General features: G+C 39.1%; 1 protein-coding gene across 3 annotated transcripts; it reads left to right on the top strand.

Annotated features, from left to right (window-relative positions):
- The first annotated feature begins 4,581 nt into the window (after positions 1-4,581).
- On the top strand, positions 4,582-22,626 carry EDNRB (endothelin receptor type B). 3 transcript variants are annotated; one of them, XM_068676758.1, is made up of 8 exons: positions 4,582-5,035; positions 5,742-6,236; positions 14,813-14,925; positions 15,095-15,299; positions 15,632-15,781; positions 16,751-16,884; positions 17,474-17,582; positions 19,086-22,626. In XM_068676758.1, exons 2-8 carry the CDS (start codon positions 5,784-5,786, stop codon positions 19,215-19,217), a joined length of 1,296 nt encoding a protein of 431 aa, XP_068532859.1. In that variant the 5' UTR covers positions 4,582-5,035; positions 5,742-5,783; the 3' UTR covers positions 19,218-22,626. The 3 variants fall into 3 exon arrangements, with proteins under 3 accessions (XP_068532859.1, XP_068532850.1, XP_068532847.1); XM_068676749.1 differs by lacking the exon at positions 4,582-5,035 and adding an exon at positions 5,181-5,297; XM_068676746.1 differs by lacking the exon at positions 4,582-5,035 and adding an exon at positions 5,304-5,557.
- The last annotated feature ends 1,992 nt before the right edge of the window (positions 22,627-24,618 follow it).

Below are 24,618 nucleotides of genomic sequence, written 5' to 3'. Positions count from 1 at the left end.
AGCCATGTTGAACCTCACCCCAGTAGTCTCTGCCCATTGACCCATCCTGTACATGTCCCTATGCAGGGCCTTCCTACCCTCTAGCAGATAGACACTTCCCCCCATCTTGGTGTCATCTGCAAACGTACAGAGGGTTCATTCAAGTCCCTTATCCAAATCATCAATAAAGATATCAAAGAGGATGGGCCCCAACACGGACCGCTGGTCCATTCTGACAGAAGAGACTGTTCTACCCTTCTCTGCACTGAGAACTGATGATAGCTACTTAGTTATTTCCATGGAAATACACTACCAATATCCAAAACCTGAGATGACCAAACACTGCTTTTCATCCACAGTCCAATGCTTATTTAAAATGTGAGGAGCTTCTCCAAAAGTCTGAACAGTGAGGACTTATTTTCACATGTAAGATTTCTTCATATCTTATACACATAAGAGAAAAAGAAATGATGTATGATGTAGATCTGTAGAAAGCAGATCATGTAGATCTGTAGAAATTAGATCATTTAGAAATGATGTAGATCTGTAGAAAGCCTTTTCTAGGTCTCTATGAGAATTTGAGCTTTCATCCTCATAAATAGTACTTCCACCTGTAGGGGTATATGGAATTTAAATAGTAACTCTTGCTTATTTACTTGGGTAAATATATACTGCATTCTGTTAATGGGGTTCAGCAAGAATCCCTTTGAGGGAACAACTCTCACCTTGGAATTAGGAGTGACCCTCTCTCCAGCCTGAGCAGAGGTTCCCAGGGATTTCTTCGGCTGCTAGCCATGTTACTGTGCAGAAGAAGCCAATGGTGTTAGGTGGCAAGAATTGACTTTCATCAGCACTGCTAAGGGCTGGCCCCACAGTAACAAATTTGTTAAGGAGCTAGTTGGAACAATCCTGAACAAGAGATGCATGAAAGAAAAAGGGACTCTGTCAACAGCCAGGTGTCCAGCACTTGAAGATGTCTGCCTGGCCCTCTTTTATTTCACAGTATGGATTTCTTTTTTCTAGTGATTTTTAACTGAATGTGTTTTCTGTTCTATGATTGTATCAATACATTTTAAAGTCAGTATGTACTGGAGGATTCATTCTATTCTGAAGAATGCTGTGTTTGTGTTGTATGGTCACATTTGCAGAAAAGCATGGATGAGTGAATCACTGCACCTCTTTTCAAAGTCAGACATTTTGTCTGGAAATGAATTTAATCCAGACTGGAAAGGTTTGCCTGGAGTGATCTCTGTGCATCAACATGAACAATATATGGTCAGTTATCACATTTCCCAGAAAAAAAAAAAAAAATATATATATATATATATATATATAATATATATATATATATATATATATATATATGTATTACATATAATATGTATTACAGCTGTCTTATCTAGGCTTCCTGGGAGATTCTGGTCCAACCCTCCACTACTAAAAATGGAATTCACAAGTAAACTTGGTCACCTTTAATCTATTGAAATACTATGGAAAATTTGTCTTTAATCATTTCAGTAAAATAATATATATATATATATATATTCCTTATTCGAGCCCATTCAAACCTGCAGCTACATTCACAACCCCTTTTTGTAGTTTTTCCCTTAAAAGACATTGATTCTGTGTATTTTATCATACCTTAAGTTAATTACATGAGGTACTACTATGTTAATTTTAATTTTAACTTTCATTTACCTTGTGATTTTCTTTGCTGATGCTGAATAGGAAGGATGAGATGAATAAGTTTTACTAAGTCCTATATTATTTTTAATCTTTGACTTAGAGGGGGAAATATTTTTCAGTTAGTGACCAGTCTGCCTTAAAGGCTTGAACTTTATTTCATCTAAAAATCCTTGAACTTATATAAATAAGGACTTTAAGAGACAGACAATTATTTTTATTTAAGTACAAATTTGATTGTCTTTCATTGTTTTGCATCTTACTCCTTTAAGGTAAATTATGGAATCATTTAAGATGTAAGCTCTTATATTAAAATAGGTATCTGCACTCAGATTTCATGTTTCACTTGTGATATCTTCTGACATTGTTTTATTATAACCTTTAGTGATAAAATAAATGATGTTCAACTGTTTCAAGAATTATGTGTAACATCAATACATTGCAGTTGACAGGCGACACTGTAATTTATAGGAGGTGCTCAGCTTTGTAGAAGGAGACGTAAAGCATAGCCATACATCACACAAAAAAGAATTTTGAATCTTAGCATGAATTTAGACTAAGGGAGAAAAACGAGACAGATAATATCATTCTTTGTATCATCTGTCCAACATATAACCATGTGTAGTTACAAAGCTCTGTATCTTAATTTCTAAATTTCTCAAAGTACATTGTATTTATTCTGTTTAAAACTTGCTGCCATCGGTAATGTTTCTATGGTAACTTTTAAAACACTGAAAACAATTTTATGACTTTAATTCACCTCATGAATCTAATGACTGGCTCACACAGAGATGCCTATTCTTTCTATTCATCCTGAACTTGCCCCAGTTAGTAGGCAAATTTCCACCAGACTCAATAAAAAGAAAAGAAGGCTTGATGGGGCAGATTTCCAAAGCTACTTAGTTACTGAACAACATAAACAGAAAAATAATGAAAGCTGCAAAAGTATCTGCAAGCTAATGAAAAAATTCCCATTGATTGAATGAATACAGCATGCATTAAAATATAGATTCCTAAGATGTGTTTCATCATCTTAATAGGAGGATTTTTTGGTGCAATAATCTGTACTGCTTCTCATGATTTATTTTACACATAATGGAATATTTTTTTTAAATCTTTCTGTTGTTGAAAATCATTCTGGTGGTGACTAAAAGTTACCCAGTCTATATACTTTGTGTATGATATTAAAAAAAAAAAAAAAAAAAAAAAAAAAAAAAAAGAGCATTATCAACCATGTTGCATCTGTCTTATAATTAAGAGAGTCACTGGATATACTTCACTGAAGTGTTAATAGCCAGTGGGATAAAATGCAGGGGAAGTACAAAACGTAGTAAAACAAGTGTCAGACTGTCTGGAGGATCTTTTTGATAATGATGCAACATTCCCCATTTTGTACAAAAATGAACTTTCCAAAGGACCAGGAGTATTTCTGTTTTCTGGGACAAAAAAAAAAAAAAAAAAAGAAAAAGAAAAAAAAAGGCAACAATAACAACAAACAACAACAAAAAAAGATATACAAGCAGCATTACTTTTTCACTAATTAAAGGAGACTTGGATCCTAGCGTATACTTTTTAATTTCTCAAATATTCCAAACTATGAAAAGACAGAGTAGAGAAAAAAAAAAAAGTAGCAAACTTAGACAATTTTCTTTCCTTGACTATCCCTTCAGTTCTGATGAATGGTCAATTTTCGTTATCAATTGTTCGCCATATCTAACAGTAATCAGGAAAAAAAAAAAGCTGGTCTAGGCAAACTGCTGGCAGTCAGAAAGAGGTTAGATTCTTTTTTGTGCAATACCACAAAGTAATTCTGCTTCAAGTATCAGCAGTTGTCCAGAGTTCTGTATGAACTAGTGGCATTACTAACATTTTCTGAAGCTAAATTGCTATTACTAATAATTCTGATGCTGAAATAAGTACTATCAAACAGTAGCAAACATATCTAATGGAACTGAGCTAACAAAAGTGTTGGCAAACATATTTCATTGTAGTCGCAATCTATTTCGTGATGGTCAGGGTCAGCACAGAATGTTTCAAGACCTATAACCTTGCATGTTGTACAGTCTTGTTAACAGGCATGACCAGATAAAAGTTAATTCTATTTTAATTGGCAAGAGTTTCTAATAAAAATCGGTGCTGCAAACACAGACTGCAGAACAGGAAATGCAGACAATGTAGAACTGAAAATTGAAAAGACTTTTTAAGTCCACAAGTCTCGGGATTCTGTAGGGTTAATTCAATTTCACACGTGTGTCATCCAGAGCAGAATCAGACAGTGTTGCACAATGTATCCTATTGCAATACATAATCTGAAAAAGTCTGAAAAGATCACTTTTTTAGCTGGAGTACAATCAACCTCCAGCTACACTTATGCAGTTGAGAAGTGAGTCTGGTACCTTCATTTCACAGGGAGGAAAAAGAAATGTGCCAGCTAAATGAGGAAATGAATCAAGGGTGATTAAATGGGAAAGATGCTTTATATTCAACAAAGATGGATATGTGAAAAATGAGTTAAATGAGGAAGGGAAAAGGCTGTTTGCCACAGTGGCTCGAAGTGTTATCAGGAGATGAAGGGAAGACAAGAGAGATCAGACCAACAATTCAGTGAGAAGTTTAAAAGAAACAATTGGGTTTTGGTGTTTCTCCCCCTGGGCATGTCAATAATATAGGTGAGTGGGTCACTCTGTAATGAAGTGTTTACGCATTCATGTTCTGCATATGATTTAGCTTCCAGCATGAAAAGATCGGGGAGCTTGTTCACAGATATGCTGGGAAACATCTTTAAATCTATTTTAGTTAGATGTGCAGTTGTTTCCAGCCTCCTGAGGCAGTTCTCACTCTCCACAAGAGCCTGCACAAATCTCTCTGCTCCTTCCCTTACGCTTCACTGAAGGGCCCAATAACTGGAACGAGCTGGCTGAGATCAGATGCATTGCTCAGGCTGCCCAAAGCAACAACGAGATAACCAGGCTGGATTACTACTAGCCCGTGATGGCCAAAACACTACCGCTTATCTAAGGGCAGTATACGAAGTACCCCAGCTTGTAAAGTGATTTACATAGCGGCACCGGTCTCTCCGAAGTCTCAGCTTTCTGCAAGCAGCTCCTACAGCCCTGGATGTGCTGGGGGCTTGTTTGCAGGCAGGAATAAAACGCAGACACGGGGAAGGGTCTCGGGGAGGACAGCAGGGCAAACACCTCTTCGTCCCCGCAGGCGTCCCCTGGCAGTGACAAAATCTCCTTTAACAACCGCGTCGATTCGCCAATTGCTTGAAACCCCCCAAAACGTCTTCTCGCTGAGGCTGACACGCTCGACCTGCCCCAGGACGAGGAGGACGGGCTCCGAGAAGGGACGGCGGCGGCGGGGTACCGAGGTAGGGAACCCCTCGACCGGGGGGAGGCGTGAGGGGCGTCCCCAGCCCCGGCAGCCCTCGGAGCCCCCCCGGCGGCAGCGGCCCCGAGCCCCGGGAGCTGCGGGGAGGGGAGGGGGGGAAAAGGGGTGGGAAGGGGGTGCGGGGTAGGAGGCGGAGGGGAGGCGTGGGTGGGCGGAGGGCGCGGGTGGGGTCTGTCCGTGACGGATGGGCCAGCTGCAGGCCAATGTTTTAGAAAAGGGGGGGGCCGGCTCGGCTTTAGGAGGTGGGTTTGGCCGCGCCGCTGACAGCCGCTGGGGTCCCTCCGCAGGATCCCGACCCTCCTTCATTCCCTCCTTCCTTCCCTCCGGCCGCGGCCCGGGGCTCCCATCGCGGCGGCAGCCGGCCGGGGCGGGGAGCAACCGGCGGAGCGCGTTTCCCTCGCTCGGCAGCCACAGCCCCGCAGGCGGCGGGCGGGGAGGGAGGGAAGCTCGGCGAGGCTCGGGAGGCTCAGCGAGGAGAGGCGAGGCGAGGCGAGGCTCGGGGGTGAGGAGCGGAGGGGGAACGCAGCGGGGCCCCCCCCGCCCCCGACGGGGCTTCCCCGCCCCAGCCTCCGCTCCGGTGCTGGGCGGCGGCACCCCCCCGGGGAAGGCACACACGGAGGCGACCACCCCGCTCTTGTCTTCCCCTCTCCGGAGCTCACCCCCCGTACCCTCTCTCCTCCGCGCAGGTCGGAGCTGACAGCCCGACGGGGGTCCGGCCGCGCCGCGCCATGCCCGCCGCCCTCCTGCTGCTGCTGCTGCTCGGCTGCCGCCCCGCCGCCGCCGCCGAGGGCAACGGAGCCTTGAGACCCCCGGGTCCCGGCCTGCAGGGCCCTCCGGGGGTCGCCGAGGCCGCCCCTCTGACGGCCGGGCCCCCCATGCCGCCCAACGCTTCCCGGGCGGCCGTGCTGCCCAAGGGTTTTGGGGGGGTGGGCGGCGGGCGGCCCCGCTCGGCCTCGCCCCCCATGTGCACGGGGCAGACGGAGATCAAGGAGACTTTCAAGTACATCAACACGGTGGTGTCCTGCCTGGTCTTCGTCCTGGGCATCATCGGCAACTCCACGCTTCTGCGGATCATCTACAAGAACAAGTGCATGAGGAATGGCCCCAACATCCTCATCGCCAGCCTGGCCCTGGGCGACCTGCTGCACATCATCATCGACATCCCCATCAACGTCTACAAGGTGAGCTGGGGACGGGAATGGCCCGGCAGCGGGCTCGGGGGTGCCTGCAAAAACCTCAGAGCGGGGCGAGCAGGTCGGATGACCTCCCTCCCCCTCAATCCCTGCCCTGCCAGCTGGAAATGGGACTGAGGTCTGCACTTAGGGGTGGTCAGGCTCCAAAAGCTGCCTGGGAACAGGTGCTTCAACCCAGGGATGAAGGACCTTCACGGAGCAGGTCAATGCTCAGTGGGTACATTGCCTCTCTCCCTTTCCCGAGGAATGGAGGGGAGGCACTGAAGGCCGACTTCTTCTGTGTCTGTGGGTGCTGCTCAGTGCTAGGGGTTCTGCTGGGGCAGGGTCAGTCGTGTACTTCATATGGGCCCACACGGTCGCTGGTGGCACAGGGGCTTTCAGACGTCTCTTTAACATTTGAAGTGGTTGTGAGGTGTGATGCTCTCCTGAGCTGTGAACCCTTTCCCCGGTATTGCAGCACGAGCAGCTGAGGGAGGGAGCCACACCTGCTGCTCTTGCACCCCTACTCCTTAACGTGGTAAGACTTGCTACAGGAGTATTATCTCGGTCTCATCTCTATCCAGCTTAAGCAGTCCGTGTGTCCTTATGAATTCCTTGTGCATGTGAATCCAGCCTCTAGTTAGGATGAGCATTCCTGGGAGGGATGCTGAAAAAAAAAATACCTTCTGCCATAAAAATTTGCAGGCCAGGTTGCTGAATGCCTGTCAATTATTGAGTAAAGTGAGCACGAGAGCCTTCACCTATTGCATCTTATATGTGTGGTTTTAAGCTCTGGGCTATGTTACTTTTTTCTTTGGGGAAAAAAAGTAACATTGAAAGTTCAGGTTTTGAGTTTAGTCTCTTGTATCTATAGTGATTATTCACAGAAGCTGCTGAAGTGGGAGAATACTGTATATCTATCCTGTTAAGTACTGAAGCATTACAAAGCAGGGAGTTTAGAACTCATCATGACAGTGTTAAACTCCTGAGCTGGGTAATTTGGATTACACGAGAGTTATTCATTTTGTAGTGTCGGTATTTTCCATGCTATATGTTTGTCATAGTTTTTGTGAGAGGTGTGTGAGATTGGAATTTATGAAACAAAATACTTAAACTGTTTTGAAAAAGTATTTCTCAAATATATTTTTTTTCTTCTCAAAAAAAAAAAAAAGAGTACATGGATAGCAGTTGCTCACTACAAGACTTTGCAATCTCAGTGACACCGTTTTAAAATTAAATTAATGATAAAATGCAGTTATATGCCACAGCCCTTATCTTGATTGAATGTCATCAAGTATATCACCATGAGAAGGTTGGAGTGGGAGGAATAAAAGGTCAGACTGCAAGCTGCTAAATATTATACCAGCTGCAAGTCTAAGATGTTTATTGTGTTAGGAGGAGAATTTTGGGAGCAGCGCAATAGCTCTCAGGTGCTGAATGCTGCACTGCATCTTAATGAAGGGCCCGTAATAGAATTAATTCATTGGTTGGAATAGTGAGAGAAATACTTGCTGGTTTAAAACAGGACTTTTGAATAAATGTAATTAAAATCAGCCTTTAAATATTGTTTGTTTAATCAAAATTAAGAATTGAATGCAATTTAAGGTGGTAACTTTTTTTTATCAATTATGCATCCACCCAGAAAGCAATGAGGGGCAATACTGCAAAGCAAACACATGCTGGCTATAATCACCCAGCAGTGTGGCAAAAACAAAGGCTAGGGAGGCCTTCGTTTGTAAATCAAGTATAACAGTTGTAACTTGCAATTTGAAACAATTTCAAAATGAATGAAACAGATGTTCAGAATTGCTACCAGATCCTCAGTTAGACAGCTACATGAAAAAGAGTGTGAAAGAATTTCTTCTGTTAAAAGAATGCCGTCAGCTTACTCAACAACTCATGTAGTAGAAAGTATGAAAGTGCCTGTGAACACTTTCCAGACAGATCCAGAAGACAGAACTCAGAATTCGCACTAGGAGCATATTTTTATTAGCTATTAAATGTGATAACTGCAAAAGACGTCCCTTGTGAGTATTTAAGTTAAGTGAGTAAGTAGCTGAAAAAATACACAAATGAACACTTAGATCACTCATTTGAGGGTATTTGAAGGAAAAAAAAAAAAAAAGGAAAAAAAAAGGAAAAAAAAAAAAACACAGATATTACGTATACTGTGAGATAAATGCAGTCCAATGTGTAACATGCCTATTAGTCAATTGAAGCTGGTAAATTTAGTGAATACATTCTGTAGAAAATGTGAAGAATTGGAATTCTTCACACAATCAGCAAACAGGGTACAAAATTAGGGAAAAAGGAAAGTTGTGTCCTGGCAAGCTGAACATGGGAGACCTTTTCAGCTTTCAGGGTCCTGGCTTTGGCTGTACCCCCAGAATTGCAGAATGTGAAGTAGAGAAAAGCCTAAGACAATCATTCTTCAGCGTGCAACAAGATGCTTCGCCAAATTCCTGACAGTTGTAGCAAAAGTGTGAAGATGCTCTTATGCCTAGATCAGCTCCTTCACTGTGTCTTTGTTAATCTGAGGCTGCAGTTCTTTAAGGTGTGAATGTAAGGAGCAGAAGGCTACAGTAGGAAATGCTGTATTCCAGTGGTCAGCAAGCCTTTTATGTCCTTCTCTTAATCTATGGAAGATGGGAAGCAGGGGCCATCTGTCCTTCTGATTTCTCTGCAGTTCCAGAAGGCTTATACTTAGTTTCTCAAATCGTTAAAGGTGATAGCTCTCATGTGTCAGATACCAAAACAACATCAAGACTGAAAACCCCAAACTTAATGTAGTTCCACAATATTTGGGTAGTCCTGTGCACAGCCAGGAGTTGGACTTGATGGTCCTTGTGGGTCCCTTCCATCTCAGGGTATTCTATGATTTCTGTGGTTTCTATTACCTCTGCTTCTCATGTATATATCCGTAATAATAAAGGAACATATAATTTTAAAAGCTGTAATCAAATAATATAATACCCTGCTCTCTCTTCTGACATAAAAATATCTCTCTTTCTCTTGTTTTGTAATACTCATACTCATATATTAAATTAAATTTATTGTCATGTTCCAATAGATATTCAGTGGGGTAAAGAACATATCCTCTGCACACTTTTGTGTGGCTTTCTGAACTTCAGCTGTCAATTTGCTATGACACAAATGAATGAGGAATGTCTACCTGAAAATACTGTGACAGGTTCCTTTATCTCAGAGTATAGTGGTAGAGTAGAGAAAATAAATGTCAGAGAAGGGACAAAAACTGGTCTTTATCCAAGCGAGTGATCAAAGGCCAAAGTCAGCTTTGTAGGCAATGATTTTTTTTTTCTATGATATGTTTTAGGGATTACATAAAAATAGTTAAAGAACATTATATAGCATTGTCAAGCATTGGTAAGATAAGAAAGAAACAGATTAGGGACTGCATACCACATGAAGACTTAAATCAGCCCCCTTGTTAATCCAGCTGTGTTCTGAAAAAAAAGGCAGGATTTCCATGGAAATGTCTTTGTGATGATATAACTCCTACAATGCAAGTACCTACAGGGCATAAGTCAAGGTTGCCTCCATCACGATAAGGCCAATTTTTTCCTAACTTTCCCCCAAAAGTAAAGCTGCTTGTCTTCAGAGAACATTGTTTCTGTTCTATTACAACACCTTGCCACCTGTCCTTCTGGTGTTAAAGAATATAACCATTTTTTAACATGGGAAATGTGAACTATTTCCTTTTGTTCAACATCTGAACCATTTACTTGAGGTCTGTCAAAGTTCATCTTAGAATTTCTTACTCAAAGTTAATAAACTTTGAGTAAATAAATCTATGACCATATAAAGTAGGATGTTTAGTTGGCCTAAGATCATGGTCAGCGAATGCTCTTGACAAATACCTGAATTGTCCAGTGGAGGAACCTGCCTAGACTCTACAGACAATAGTGGCTAAATTTGTTCTGTAGTTAGATGGGAAAAGTCTATGCTGATGTCCCATATATGGAGTAGTAGAAATGCATGTACATTGAAAGTGTAGTGTATGCAAACAGTTTTCATGACAGATCTACAAGCCAGAATACATTAGACAACATAAACATAGATTTGTAAATTAATTTTTCATTACATATGCATTTGTTACTTATACATTCACTCAAAGATGCATGTGACAAATTTCAAAACAAGATTTCATCTTCTCTTAATTATTTAGCTTCACCCCGTGTTTATGCTTCCCTATCTGACAGCAGCACAGCTCAGCTTTCTTTATTGTTACTTTTGATTCAGTCCTTTTACTGGGTTTGTGAGATTGCAGAAACTTTTGACTTTGAGAAGACAGGATAAGGTTTCTGTCATTTTCAAGATGAATGTATGATATTGCTTCATCTTAATTCAGTATTAAAAAAAAAAAAAAAGTTTGCAAGCAAAAGTTACTCATAAAGACACATGAAAAAGAAAATTATGTGCCTCATGTTAAGATGTACACTGCTTATTGGATAGATCAGTAAAATATTCTTAGCTTAGCTAATGAAGGAAATATTTTTTTTTATCTAAAGAGCGAATCCCACCCCGACATATGAATAAGTCCTAATTATTGTTAAACATTACTAAGTATTGCAATGTCTGACTCAGCCCTGACCGTAACCTTAATTTCCTGAGCAAACTCATTTTTAAGAAAGTTTACTCCTGTGAAATACTGAAAAATTCTTTATCTGCCAGCCATTTCATAAATACATTGAAAGACATGTTGCTTATGAATTAGGTGTACAATTGTATGTCTGATTTCTCATGTAACTCTGCAGTTGAAAAATATGAAAATCAAGTCCTATCATTGTGAACTAGACTCACTGTGAATGCAGAGCTAGCAGGAAGTAAGAGTTCCTGCTTTGCATTTCCATGGGCATTCATTGCTTGGAACTAGGACACAGACATAAATAAGTGCACGACATGCTTCTTCTTCATGTCTGACTGCGGAAAGTCAACAATAGTGGGTTGGAGCCGTGGCATCAGCCCTCTCTGGCTGGTGGCCACAGCAGCTGAGCCATCAGGAGCAGCATATTGTCCTCACGTGCTAGCATATTCCAGCAGCAGATTGCTAACAAACCTGTCTTCCTACACAACCAAGAGGAAGCAGGGCAGGAATTGTAATTCACAGGTGTGTTTCTGAGTCACAGTATCTCTTGGGGCTACTTTCATTGCTGTGATGCTTTCACATCATCTCAGGCTCTGGTCTGTGCCTAGTCTGAGAAGGAGTTTGCTAGGAGTGCGTCAGGTGTAGAAACAGTGCTATCACAATATAATTAGTTCATTTCAGTATTAATTCACATCATTCTGCAATGTTTTCTTTCTTTTTACTCAATTTAATTTTCAACACATTTCTGTGCCTTAGCAGCTGAAACTTCACTCATGTAAAACAAATGACAATACAATACTGGAAAAGGTCAGTCGGAATACAGCCAGTGGTAGACTTCTTTTGGCATTTTACTTCTGAAAACGCAACATTATTTTTCCTCTTTCCTGCCATTTGGCAGTATCTCATGACTCAAAGTCACTTGTCATTTCTAAGACTGCAGTCTCTTTGTACAGATTCATACCCTGTTATGAATCATAAGAAAATAATTCTACCCATATGAAATTTTATTAGGCCACATCTGTACTTCAGTAAGAATAATCAGTTGTTCTTGTCCACAAACACTTTGCAATGAATTTTTATTGAATACTTTATAAAGGATTTTCATGGTACCGTAAGGCACTGTTTTGAGGAGATGGCAATACAGAGTACAAATGAACAGAAGCATAGTTCAGTAGTTAAAACATTCTGCTTTTATTTTACTATCTATGTTTTCAAGCTTTTGCTGCAAAGCATATCATTAGCCACTTGCAATACCATGGTAGAGAAATTTGTGACTCATGCATTAAAATTCTCAAATTTCATAATACATCAGCTGCAAGAGATAAAGGACATGTTTTTCCAATCCAACAGACAGCTGTGTGTCCATTCTGCTCCTGATTTAAAAGCTGGATGAATGCAAGTAATATTTTGATGTGATGCTAAACCCAAATTAATGCACCCTTTCTCTCAGTAGAGCACATCCACTCATGTGCAGCCCAATTATAATCCAGCCATATGGCTTCCAAACTAGAGCTGGCTTAAATCCAGGCAGCTTGGAGCACAGGTGTGACCGTCTGCACCTGAGAGATAAGCGTTAGTTCTGGGAAGTCTCATGTGTGGCTAAATTGTTATGATTTTAGTGCAGAGAGACAAGGGAGTGTTTTGTACAGACACTGGCTAGTTGTAGCTAAAATTTTTCAATAGTATGTGTTAACAAAAACTTGATCAATGTTCTGGGATTTTAGTTTGGTGAAGAGCAAAATACATCAATTTAAAAATGTGTATATATATATATATCAGTTCTGGCTTAATATATACAAATGTACAATATATATTATAAACAAGTATACAATGTACTTGCTACTAAGATCTTGATTTCTATAGCAACTTGGTGTGTGGTAAGCTGGATGTTCACTGCCTGATTGTTATTTATAAATTATTCCAGGTGTTGTTTGATTCTGTAGAGTGTATATTTAGAAAACCTGTGATTTTTCACATTGAAATCTTAACAGCAGTTTGTTACTATCACCTCCTTACAGCAATTAAAAAGAAGTCTTAAGGAGAGGCTTTACTGAAAATACTTTAATTACAGTCTGAGTTATTTTCCCACATCGCATAAGCAAAACATACTGTACAGTCCTTACAGCCTCCTCCCTGCTTCCTCTGTTTTATTGCTTTCCATGCAGCTCTCAAGAAACATAAATCCTTAGAATTTATTTTTCTGCTTCATTTCTGCAGAAGCATTACGCTCTTCATCTTACTTAAGTAGATCAATGTAGAAATAGATCAAAGCAGGTTTATGTTACAATTTTCCTACTGCTGCTCTTTCAAAGATCCCATTTCAGCATAGGACTAAAGCAGAATTTTGAAGGTATTCTGATACTTGAAAATACTGGTGGGCACTTCATAGGGATTTCTAAAAGCATATGCTCATGAAATGTTGTACTTAACTTCCTTTGTGTTAAAAAAAAAAAATAAAATTATATTAACATTTTTGAAAAACTCTGTCTTGGCCCGTGTAACTGCTTATTCCTAGATGCATATAGACATGTTCTTGAGGGCTTTGCTGAACCAAACCAACATGAGCAGGCAATTCTGTGGCTATCTTCAACCATTTTGGACCTCAGCAGAATCTAAATATATGGTGACCTCTTTTCTTACATTCCTCTTTAAAAAGATGATTGAGGAGATCTGAGATGAGGGAAAGATTTTGTAATCTTTTTTTTCTTTTTCTTCTTTTTGGCAATTGTCATTGTTCTTTCTTCTCCTTTTATGTTTTGAACTCCTCTATCCACAATAGATCCAAGAGGCCCCAATTGAAGAAAGTTATGAAAAACAGATCCATAGAGATGGGCTTAGATAATGTAACTAATTACAGAAACTCAGAAGGTTTACTTTTGTATACAACAATTGCGACTATTTCTTGGCATAATCTCTATTCTGGAGGGCCTTGTTTTTATGAGGAATTGAAAGATTTGGCTGCTGCTGTGATGTATTTGAGCCATTAGAGCAGCTTGCAGCAGTACAAAGATTAAATATTTCTAAAATGCAGCTACGGGCAAACAGTTCATAGTGTCAGCCACGAGGAAGTGCTTTCTGTGTCCAGTAAATCTTGTTCTCTAAATTAGCTATAGTGTACCACTAGGGATGTGATGGAAGTTTTCCATGAAAGTGTAAGACCCAAACTGCAAACCTAAATCCAACCTAGAATTAATCCAGCCTGAGAATTATTGTGCTGATTTCTTTCTTCCATAGCAGATACAGGTATATGCAGCTAGCTCTTTTGGTGTATTGTAATATAGATTATTGGAAAACTGGTCAGTTGGTCAGTAAAGATTTTCAATGCAAGATGTATCTGATCTATCTTAATCTGAAGTAAATGAGATATTTACTTCAAATTAATTGGTTAGGATCCTTGAGTGTCAAGTGGAAGGAAGAGGTCCCACAGGAAGGCCCCTCCTTTCGTCATTGGATGGTCAGCTAAAAACTATGAGATGCATTGCCCTCCAGTGTTGCTTACTTTCTCAGCTGAGGGAGCCTAGACACCAAGCTTCAATTACACACCACCCCAGCTGTGCAGTTGTAGGCTTTGCCTCTGTTCTGATGAACCTCAAGTTACTTTCTCTTTTTCTAGTAAATGGAGAGTTACTTGCAACGTTTAAGAAGCCATGAACACTCTTCCCAAGAGAGAGGGAAATCCCCACTTCTCAGTCATTTTTCACCATAAACACTGAGTTGGTGAAGCTGGAAGCAAAATGAGTGGAATTGTAGGGCGTGAAAAGTGAGGACTAAGCTTTTATGCTTGTTCTTGCTTAGACAGGGACTGCCTGTGTTGCTACTGTCCTATTTTTAGGACATGTACCTTAGAGACTACTTTGTAAAATGGGTCTAATTGACTTAAGTTTTATAAGCTGGAAAAGAAAAACAAGACTATTTTGCAGCTTTGTGAATTATTAAAAAAATAAAAAGTTCCATTCTAATCTCTGTACTCTTTTCACAGCTACTTGCAGAGGACTGGCCCTTTGGTGTTGAAATGTGTAAATTAGTGCCCTTCATTCAAAAGGCATCAGTGGGCATCACAGTGTTGAGTTTGTGTGCCCTCAGTATAGACAGGTGAGACTGTTTTTTCATCAGACTCTATAATTTCTTTTAAATAAGAGCATTGGCTCAAATTCTCTTCTCCATTCAGCTGATGTGACGCTAATAAGTTGAATTTAAGCCAATTAAACAAGATGGCTTTATATATATATATCTAATCTGCAAATGCATGCTGTTGTTTCAGGTACCGAGCAGTAGCTTCTTGGAGTCGAATTAAAGGAATTGGAGTGCCAAAGTGGACTGCCGTTGAAATTGTACTGATCTGGGTTATATCAGTGGTATTAGCTGTTCCGGAAGCAATTGCATTTGATATGATTACGATGGAATACAGAGGAAAGGATCTCAGAATCTGCCTACTTCACCCCACACAAAAAACATCCTTTATGATGGTAAGACACTGAAATTTGTACCATAGCTCTCTAGAACAGTTCCATCAATCTTTCCAATGATCTGTGGATTGCAGTGTTCACAAGCGTATATAAAACTTACTTGAACACAATGTTCAAATGAAATTCTGGCAAATTTCTGAAATGCGTTGGTTAAAAGAAGAACATTCAGAAAACTGTCCTTTTGTGGGCGTGGGGCATTTCATCTGTAACGTATGGATGCTTTTTGGAGACAGACTAACCAATTAGTTATAGTACACTTTTCAAAATGGTCAACATTCAACACCTAACAATACTTTTTTGCTGTTGTGTTTTGTTCTGCTTTTTCCTCCTAGTTTTACAAGCAAGCTAAAGACTGGTGGTTGTTCAGCTTTTACTTCTGTTTGCCACTGGCTATCACAGCACTTTTCTACACTCTCATGACCTGTGAAATGTTACGAAAGAAAAGTGGGATGCAGATTGCTTTAAATGATCACTTAAAACAGGTAAAAATTTATCCCTGACAACTTTGCTGACAGTAATACCTTTACTGACTCTACTGCCACATCCTCTTGTTATTTTACGAAAAATTCAAAATCACTGCTAAGAAGTACTTCACTAGCAGTGGTGCCAATGACCTTGCATATATATCAAAGCCATCAGAAATTTAAGACATTTACTGACAATCACGAGACACTTTTTCTCATTTGGTGTTAATCCTTCAGACTTTATAGGTTTTGTTTCTTCTTTATAATAATGAGAGATGGATATTTTGTAATTAAAACTAAGATCATACTGTAATATAGAAAACGGTGCTGTAAAGTTGTTAACTGTTTTGAATTAATTTCATGCCAAACTGTAGTGAGGTTAGCAGTGTATCAGAACAAAACACATTCCAAAATACATTCCAAGTTAGGAGTGCACCAGAGGGAAACATCAAATGTCATTAATTTAATTCTACTAAGGCAGAATTAAACTACATTAGTACATATATATGTGTTTCTTCCTTTCCTAATAGCCTTTTAGTTTGCATGCTAATTTGCAATGGTAGTGTAAATAAGTGTAATCATCTTGCCTTGATAAAGCTGTAATTTAAATCTCTTGGGACCTTTAAAGTAAGGCCTGAGATCAAAGCACAAGAAAATGCAGTTGTAAACAAGTTGTCATTTGAAAGTGATTAGGCAGATGACTATCTTCCACATTTTAATTTAAATGACTGTTTTTGTGTTTGCCATTTTTCATATTATTACTCATACTTCTATAAATTAGAGATACAGAGAATCGGTGGAATACATCTAAAACAATAGAAAAGATTAAGTACATATTCAAAGAAAATAAGTTACTCTGATGTTCTCTTAACTCCTATTATGATAGGGTTTTTATTTTGTTTATTAAACATTTGGATATTAGAAGGCAACAACAATCAAGAGAGAGACAGAAACTGTAATGATGTTCTTTCCAATTTTCATTTTCAGAGACGTGAGGTGGCCAAAACTGTGTTCTGCCTGGTACTTGTTTTTGCTTTGTGTTGGCTCCCTCTTCATTTAAGCAGAATATTGAAACTCACTATTTATGATCAAAAGGACCCAAATAGATGTGAACTTTTAAGGTGAGACTATAAACAGAAAATACCTATGTGCTGCTGGCATGCTCCATAAGCATACTTGGATTTCCTAATGAACTAACTTGTTCTGTATGCCTGAAGTTGTCTCTGCTTTCTCATCCAGTACATTCTGGTTTCACTCTGGTAGCAGACTTGGGAAATTATGAGGAAGCGCACGAACAGAGGGCTTCTGTCCTGTTTGCCCGGTCTTCTTCCTCATCCCTTTTGGGACTGATGTTCTATCTTCTGGTGTTATGTGGATATAGGGGGGAGATTCTGTCCCCATTTTCCCTTTCAGCTGAACAGCTAGGATTAAAACTGTGAAGAAAACCTCACAAATCTTTGCTCTCACAAGTTATGATGATTAGATCTCCTGAAACTACTTTAATAAGAATGGTCTACTGATTCAAACCTTATTATTTTGCACAGTTGTTACTTCCATAAGTTAATTCTATTGATAGAGGTCCATTTACTGCTATATTTAATAGATCATCTTCGTTGAGTAAAGCTGAATCTAGTTTTCATAACTGTAAACCTCCACTAAGCCTTTTCAGAGAAAAAGTGAAGAATCTCACTAACTTTAATTTCCACACAGCTTTTTTCTTGTGATGGATTACATCGGCATTAACATGGCTTCACTGAATTCCTGCATCAATCCAATTGCTCTGTATTTGGTGAGCAAGAGATTCCAAAACTGCTTTAAGGTAAGAGACTGTTGAGAGCTGCACCTCTGGTTAAAAGACTATGTCAGCAGTAAAATGCATTCCATAACACAGAGACTGTTTTAAATGTTCATTAAATTTTACTTTAAAGTTATGATAGGTATTCCCTCCCTTTCCTGATGAAGCTATGTAGAAAGGTATTAAAGCGTTATAGGGACTAAAAGAGAAAGCAAAAGAGAGAAGCATAAAATAAAGCTTGCTGGTATTATGCTCATCAGGCTACATCACTTCCTGACTGGACCTGGCATGTGGCCACTTTGAGAGCCCTGACAAAGCAGGCTCAGTCTGCTCTGCAGAGATTCACGTAGCCATATCCTCTGCAACCCGACAGGGAGGGCACTGACCACATATTCCTCACATCCTGACTGAGCAGTTGAGTCAGTAGGCACTTAAGTAACAAAGAGGGTACAAGTATTCCCTTGTGCCTTTCCAACACCAAGCGACACACCTGCTCAGAGTTTTAACTTGGTTTAGGTGAATAGCCCCATGACACTCATTCTCCATATAAGATTTGAGCCTCTGGATTACAGTCCATCTCCCAGCAGTACTACAGCCTTCCAGCCACCTCGATCTATCATGTCTGCTTGGAAAATGTCTAGTTGGTGCTCAGCAGCACCAAACAGCACCAGTGTACTTGGAGCTTTTTTGAGGCCCCTAATTGTCTTCAGACATTCTATTGGGGTTCTTACATTACCACACACAAATTCGTAGACTTTTCTTTTGTTAAGAATGTTAACAGTTGACCATTGCTAGGCTTAGTGCCTAGTTGTGTAACTTGTTTACTGGCTGCATCTTTCAATTGGATATCAGTCAGCTCTACATCTAGTAGCACTGTGATATCTCCCTCATAATTATAACAGCACATTACCGAAGCTTTAATGTTGGTCTCATCTTCCCTGTCTACATTGCTGGAAACTGAAAGAATCACTGGGTCTAAACACACAGCAGATCAAGCCTCAAGTGTGGAAACAAGTGGGCATGGGGAGAGAAGTCCGCGGTAGAAACCTGACATGATTTTGAGCACCCAAAGCCAGTCCATAGCATCAGCAAAAGGACTGAAGTGCGTCTAGTAAACTATGTGTGGCTTTTCACTATTCTACTGAGTTCTCTTTTTTTTTTTTCCTCTAAAAATGAACTAAACAGCATCTCACTCCAGAAGTATAGATTACTGTGTATAATTTTTTACAAGAAAGATTAACAAAAAAAAGGACAAAAAGAAGTCTCATTTCATTTTGAGATGTATTTAAACATTTCTCTCCCTGCCGTCCAGCACTCATGTTGCTAATGGGATATCCCACTGGGTAGTTGCCACTTGAGCAATGCAGAGCATAGCCTTGTTTCTTTGCTTATGCTGCAATGCCAAAATAGCAGCTTGCATGCTTTCCATTTCCTACTGTACCACTGAAGAAGGGCAGTGTTCGGGTGCATTTTGCAACATGTGAAAAACAAAATGATGCAAAATGTTTATTCTTTTTATTTTTACAGTCATGTTTGTGTTGCTGGTGCCAGTCCAAAGATCTGTTGTCCCTGGAGGAAAGGCAGTCCTGTTTAAAGTTCAAAGCTAATGACCACGGATATGATAACTTCCGCTCCAGTAACAAGTACAGCTCTTCATAAAAACAGGCATAAAAGGTATATTCTCTTACATTAATGCTGGTGCCTTTTTAAGTAAAAGTGGCAATTACTTTTAATGAAATGGTAACATTTAGAAAACTCTAGTTTTGTGTTTGCACAAAACCAAAAGAATATCATTAAAAAAAAAAAAAAAGTGAAATCTGTGCAACTCTCAAAGTCATGGACATTTACAAAACTCTAATCTATAGAACATGAGGAAAAGCATAAAAAGTCATTGTTAGCACTTGAATACTTCTGAATCAGCACTTCCAAATGATCCCCATTTCCTGTATATTAAACCGTCATTTGTATTCACTGTAACAGTTGTAGGAACTGGAGTCACGGTAATTACTAAGCAGTATAATGTAACTTTAATTGGATCAAAGCCAGTATTATTATATAACTCAATATATTATCTTTTATAAAGCAAATTAAGCACCATCACTATTGTTTTGTTTTGTTTTTAAAATAAAACCTGAGATATGTTGTAAAGCGACTTTAAATGTAAAAAAGTAGAATTTTTTCAGGGTTTTATAGAGGTAGATAATGAAATATTAAAGGATGCAGTCAAGTTGAAAGTGCATTTCACTCTGATTGTTTTTACCTACTGTTGTTGGAAGGAACTTCCAAGACCTCTATAAATACCATTCTGTAGCCACTTCACTTGTTCAGTGCATTTGGCAGCACTTGGGTATGGTCCATTTCACTGTTTCCATGTTATTTGTGTTTAATGGCAGCAGAGGAGAGGAGAGAAAAAAAAAAAAAAGAAAAAATGTAGAGTAATAAAACCATAGAAGCAATGGCTAGTATTGGAAACTAGTTATTTTTAATTGAAAACAAAATGATTCTATCCCCTGTAAACAATGGGCATTCAGGAGCCCTGACAGCTTTCTCAGGATACATTTGTGACAATTTACAACTGTTTTTCTGCAATCTGTATACTGTCCTGAGGCAAAATCCTTCAGAAACAGCAGGTTGAAAAAAAATGTAACTAAGCAAAACATTGGGAGAATTTGAACATTTGTTTTCATACAGATTTAAATTTTGATACAGAAAAGTAATTCACAAACTGTACTTCTAAAGAACAGTACTATATAGCACACTTGTCTTGATTCTGTTTTAAAATATTCTACTTCTGTAGTGCCATATTTATGGGCTTAAGAAGATGTGTGATAAATTTCTGCTTCTGTAAATAGTTTAGTGAAGCTTGATTAATTATAAAGTATTAAAATATGGGCAGGACCCTATAAGAAAGCAGAAAGATAAAAATGCCTGTAGTAAACACTATGTGTATTGCCAGGAGCAATGCACATTTTGTATATACATGACAGGTCATTCTTTGGCTTTTCATTTCCTACGAATTTGTTGCAGATGTCCCCAAAGACTTATTAACATATTTTGTGCACTAAGGCATGAGTTCTTTTGTTTTTTTGTTTTTTGTTTTTTTTTTTTTAGGAAAAGACATGTTTTCAATAGGCGTGGTATTTTATTGTAATAAAAGTATTTATCAAAACTCAGGATTCTTTTTTTTAATTTCCAAATTTCGCATGTAATTTTTATCTTTTTTCCAGCGTTAATTAACTTCATTTTTAAAAATTTTTTTATCTTCCATGAAGTGCCTTAAATATACTCAAGATGAAAACAGTTTTTCTAAAATGTTCAGCTGATATTGCCTTGGTTGGGGTTCATCTCAGCTGACTTGAGGTAGCTTACACCTTGCAGACAACTGAAAATAGGAGAGGTGAACTCCATCCCTGGTGTTGCCCCATCAACAGCTAGTAAGTCTATGCCTGTAAAAACAAACTGAGGATGTATGCACATGCATTTGGGCATGTGTAAGTGTGTGTTTGTGTGTGTACATGCAAGTGTGTATGTTTTCTGCCATTAGGTTGCTATTACTATCTTTCTCTGCAGCACATACACCCAACTGCTATAATGCTGAACCTTTGAAGAACAAAACTTTTAATACATTTATACGTTTATATTTATAAAATATTTTTATTTTAACTTTTGTGATAACTTTCTCATGGGAAACCATGAATATCACTTCACTTCACCACATCTACAGCTATTTCTGTGAAATGCATTTCATCTGTTAAGAATGGATAATCAGTTAAAACCTACGTTTGATGCTGGTCAGTGTTATTTTCATCAAGTTTTATATCATTACAATATTGTACGTGTATATTATTGTTAATTTTTATTTAAAATATAGGTGTTGTATTGGCAAGTGTGTAACATTTTTCATTTTTCCTGGACTAACTCTTTGTTAGGATGAGTCCTGCTAAGTCAGACATTTAAGTTTTGCAAATAAAGACCATATATGCTGCCCAATTTTTGGAGTAATATATACAGATTAGCACACTTTTTGTCTTTTTTTGGCAGTATTTTTCAAAGCAGTATTTTTACTGAAGGTATAATTTTCTTTAATAATTTTTTCAAAAATTCTACTTCCATACACTGAAAAGAATACACAGGAGAGCTCAAATGCATTTGTGTTCTAAATAAAATTAAACCTTCAATAATGAAAACTGACATTTCATAAAGTCCTCAGTACAACTCTATTCCTATGTCCACTGAAATCAAGGAATGTTTAACATTCATTTCAATTTAACATTCAATTGGAGCAGAATTAGAACACAAGAGCTTTTTAAAATACTGAGCTGAAATTTGCTGCCTTTAATAAAATAAATAAAAAGAAATAAATATAAATATAAATAAAAATAAAAAAGCTAACTACTCTCTTCTTTTTTGCATGAGGGAGTTGGAAAGTTAGGAAGAGAAAGGGTAAAATCAGCTGTTGGTGTAAAACAGCCTGCATAAGGCTCATTTCAGCCTCACATAGAAGGTCACGGGTAACAGAACTGCAGAGAGGCACTTGCATCTTTGCAGGAGTTCAATCTTGTGTGGCAGTCATCGGTCCCAATGGCCTGAAGAGCTGATACATTATGAAAACAAACTTGGAAGAAACTACAACACAACTGTATTTTGGCCTTCAAAGGGTAGCTTGATTTTACTTCTTCTGGCACTCTGAATTCTGCCTGCATACAGCTCTCTCAGAGTTAAGAGAGGGGATTTCAGTCTTGGTGATCTGAATTGATACACTGGCAGCATACCTCAGAGAATCAAATGGAAAAGTCAATAGCTATAGAGCATCTACTGTGAGCTTTGGTATTTCACTGTCCTGACCAGCTCTTAATCGGTTATAACACAGTTGGCTTAGCAAGAGAATGTTGTTTGTACTAGAATAATGTTAAAAGGATGTTTTTTATTGTTCTGTATAGCTGTGTAAAATAATTTTATATTTCATTTTCTGTGGTCACTCAAACTAGAAACCTCTTTGGTTCAGACAATGTAAGCAAACTAAATTACCAATAAAATATTCAAAATTTTCATTCATTAAAAAATAAAATGTCTGACTTTTTTTCTTCTCTGAGATCTCATTTAGTGATTTAACTGACAGGTAAAAATGAAGTAAGCATTTCAGAATTAAAAGTTAAAGTCTTTGGTCAGGATAGCTTTATATAGCTTGTTGAAAACTGGAAAGAGTTCAGACTTGCATACGCATTGCAAAATTGTCTGTTTGTTGGAACAATCAGTCATGCCTATCTTTGCTCTGCTTGTTTTTGCTCAAAATGCCAGTTGCAATCTCTTCTCTCCACACCCATATATAGTCAGAAATCCTCCTGTGTTAGGGACATAACAGAAAAAAATAGGCATGAAACTTTAGACTTGCATGCATTCTATACTGGAATAAGCCTCATGAGAACCATCACCCCTTTGTATGATGACTGTAATATCCTACGCATTTCAATTTACCTTTCCTAAAGCTGTGGAAAGCAATATCAATCTAAATTTTCTGTAGCTGGTCAAGGATATAACTTTTTATGTTTGCAGTATTGCTGCATCCCAAAATACATGTATATTTCCTGTTATTAGTGTTTGGATCCAAATAGTTTGGTTTCCTTATGTTTAGTTGTTGTTTTGCTGCATCTGTAAAGATTTGTCTTTTTTCCTGGTCCCAATACCTTTATCACATAGCTTCAAGTATCCTGTGCCTGGAACAGAAGCAGCTGTAGAGATGAGATCCCTTGTAAGTAAATGTTCTATTTAATAGCTCTCATCACCGCTTCCATTTCTTTTCCCTTCATTTTTGGTCCTCAGTAAGGCTATGGTCCAAAGTCTTTACCAACCAAATGTTTATTACAAAGAACCATTTTTTTAAAACATATTTCTTTTGATATCCCAAAGATTTATATACTTAGAAAATGCATGGTGTTTGCAGCACAGCTAACTTACTCTATTGCCACAATTTGCTTGTTTAACTGTCTTATCCACAGTTTTATCTACTGCAGTCTTGGTTGGTTCATTTAGGGGATTAACTGTGAAGATAATGATCAGTCAGATTTCCAAACATACTAGAATTTACATAGCAACATGGATATACATGTAGTTTACATCCTTCAAATACTGGTTCATACTAACCACTGAGAAGAGTTTAGTTGGCACTGTGGCGGTGGTGGAGCAGCATGGTGCAGCTGGCTACTTGTGGCTGGTTCTGGCCCATGGTTCATGTTTAACTACACCTTCCTGTAGGAGAGGGTGTCATCCAAAGGGACTTGGACAAGCTTGAGAAAAGTGGGTACGTGTGAACTTTAATGAGGTTCAACAAGGCCAAATGCAAGGTGCTGCATCTGGGTTGAGTCAGTCCCAGTCATGAATACAGACTGGGAGAAGAACTCATTGAAAACAGCCCTGCAGTGAAGGACTTGGTGGTTCTGGTGGATGAAAAGTTCAACATGAGCCAACAGTGCATCCTTGCAGCCCAGAAGGAACTGCATCATTGGCTGCATCAACAGAGGAGTGTCCAGCAGGTTGAGGGAGGTGATTGTACCCCTATGCTCTGCCCTTGTGAGGCCCCATTTGGAGTGCTGCATTCAGATCCGGAGCCCCAGCACAAGAAGGACATGGATATGTTAGAACAAGTGCAGAGGAGGGCCACAAGGATGATCAAAGGGCTGGAGCACTTCTCCTATGAAGACATGCTGAGAGAGCTGGGGTTGTTTAGCCTGAAGAAAAGGCTCTGGAAACACCTCATTGCAGCCCTTCAGTACTTAAAGGGAACTTGAGAAAAAAAGATACAGAGTGACTTTTTACACAGGCATAGTGATAGAACAAGGGGGAACCATTTTAAACAAAAAGAGAGAAGATTTAGATTAAATGTTAGAAAAAAAATCTGTACTATGAGGGTGGTGAGGCACTGGCACAGGTTGACCAGAGAAGCTGTGGATGTCCTATCCCTGGAGGTGTTCAAGGCCAGGCTGTACGGGGTTTTGGGCAACCTGGTCTAGTGGGAGGTGTCCCTGCCCATGGCAGGGGGGTGGGAACTAGAGGAGCTTTTAGG

Source organism: Anas acuta, chromosome 1 (assembly GCF_963932015.1).
Source record: "Anas acuta chromosome 1, bAnaAcu1.1, whole genome shotgun sequence".
In the NCBI taxonomy this organism is placed as follows: domain Eukaryota; kingdom Metazoa; phylum Chordata; class Aves; order Anseriformes; family Anatidae; genus Anas; species Anas acuta.
The sequence above is the reverse complement of the archived record's forward strand: the minus strand, read 5'-3'. Positions and strand labels throughout refer to the sequence as shown.

What these genes read in the sequence shown, in the direction of transcription:
- EDNRB (XM_068676758.1), top strand. Translation starts at nt 5,784, where the DNA reads ATGCCCGCCGCCCTCCTGCTGCTGCTGCTGCTCGGCTGCCGCCCCGCC. An exon ending in TCCCCATCAACGTCTACAAG is followed by an intron (nt 6,237 to 14,812) that starts GTGAGCTGGGGA and finishes CTCTTTTCACAG; the next exon opens with CTACTTGCAGAGGACTGGCC. An exon ending in TGTGCCCTCAGTATAGACAG is followed by an intron (nt 14,926 to 15,094) that starts GTGAGACTGTTT and finishes CTGTTGTTTCAG; the next exon opens with GTACCGAGCAGTAGCTTCTT.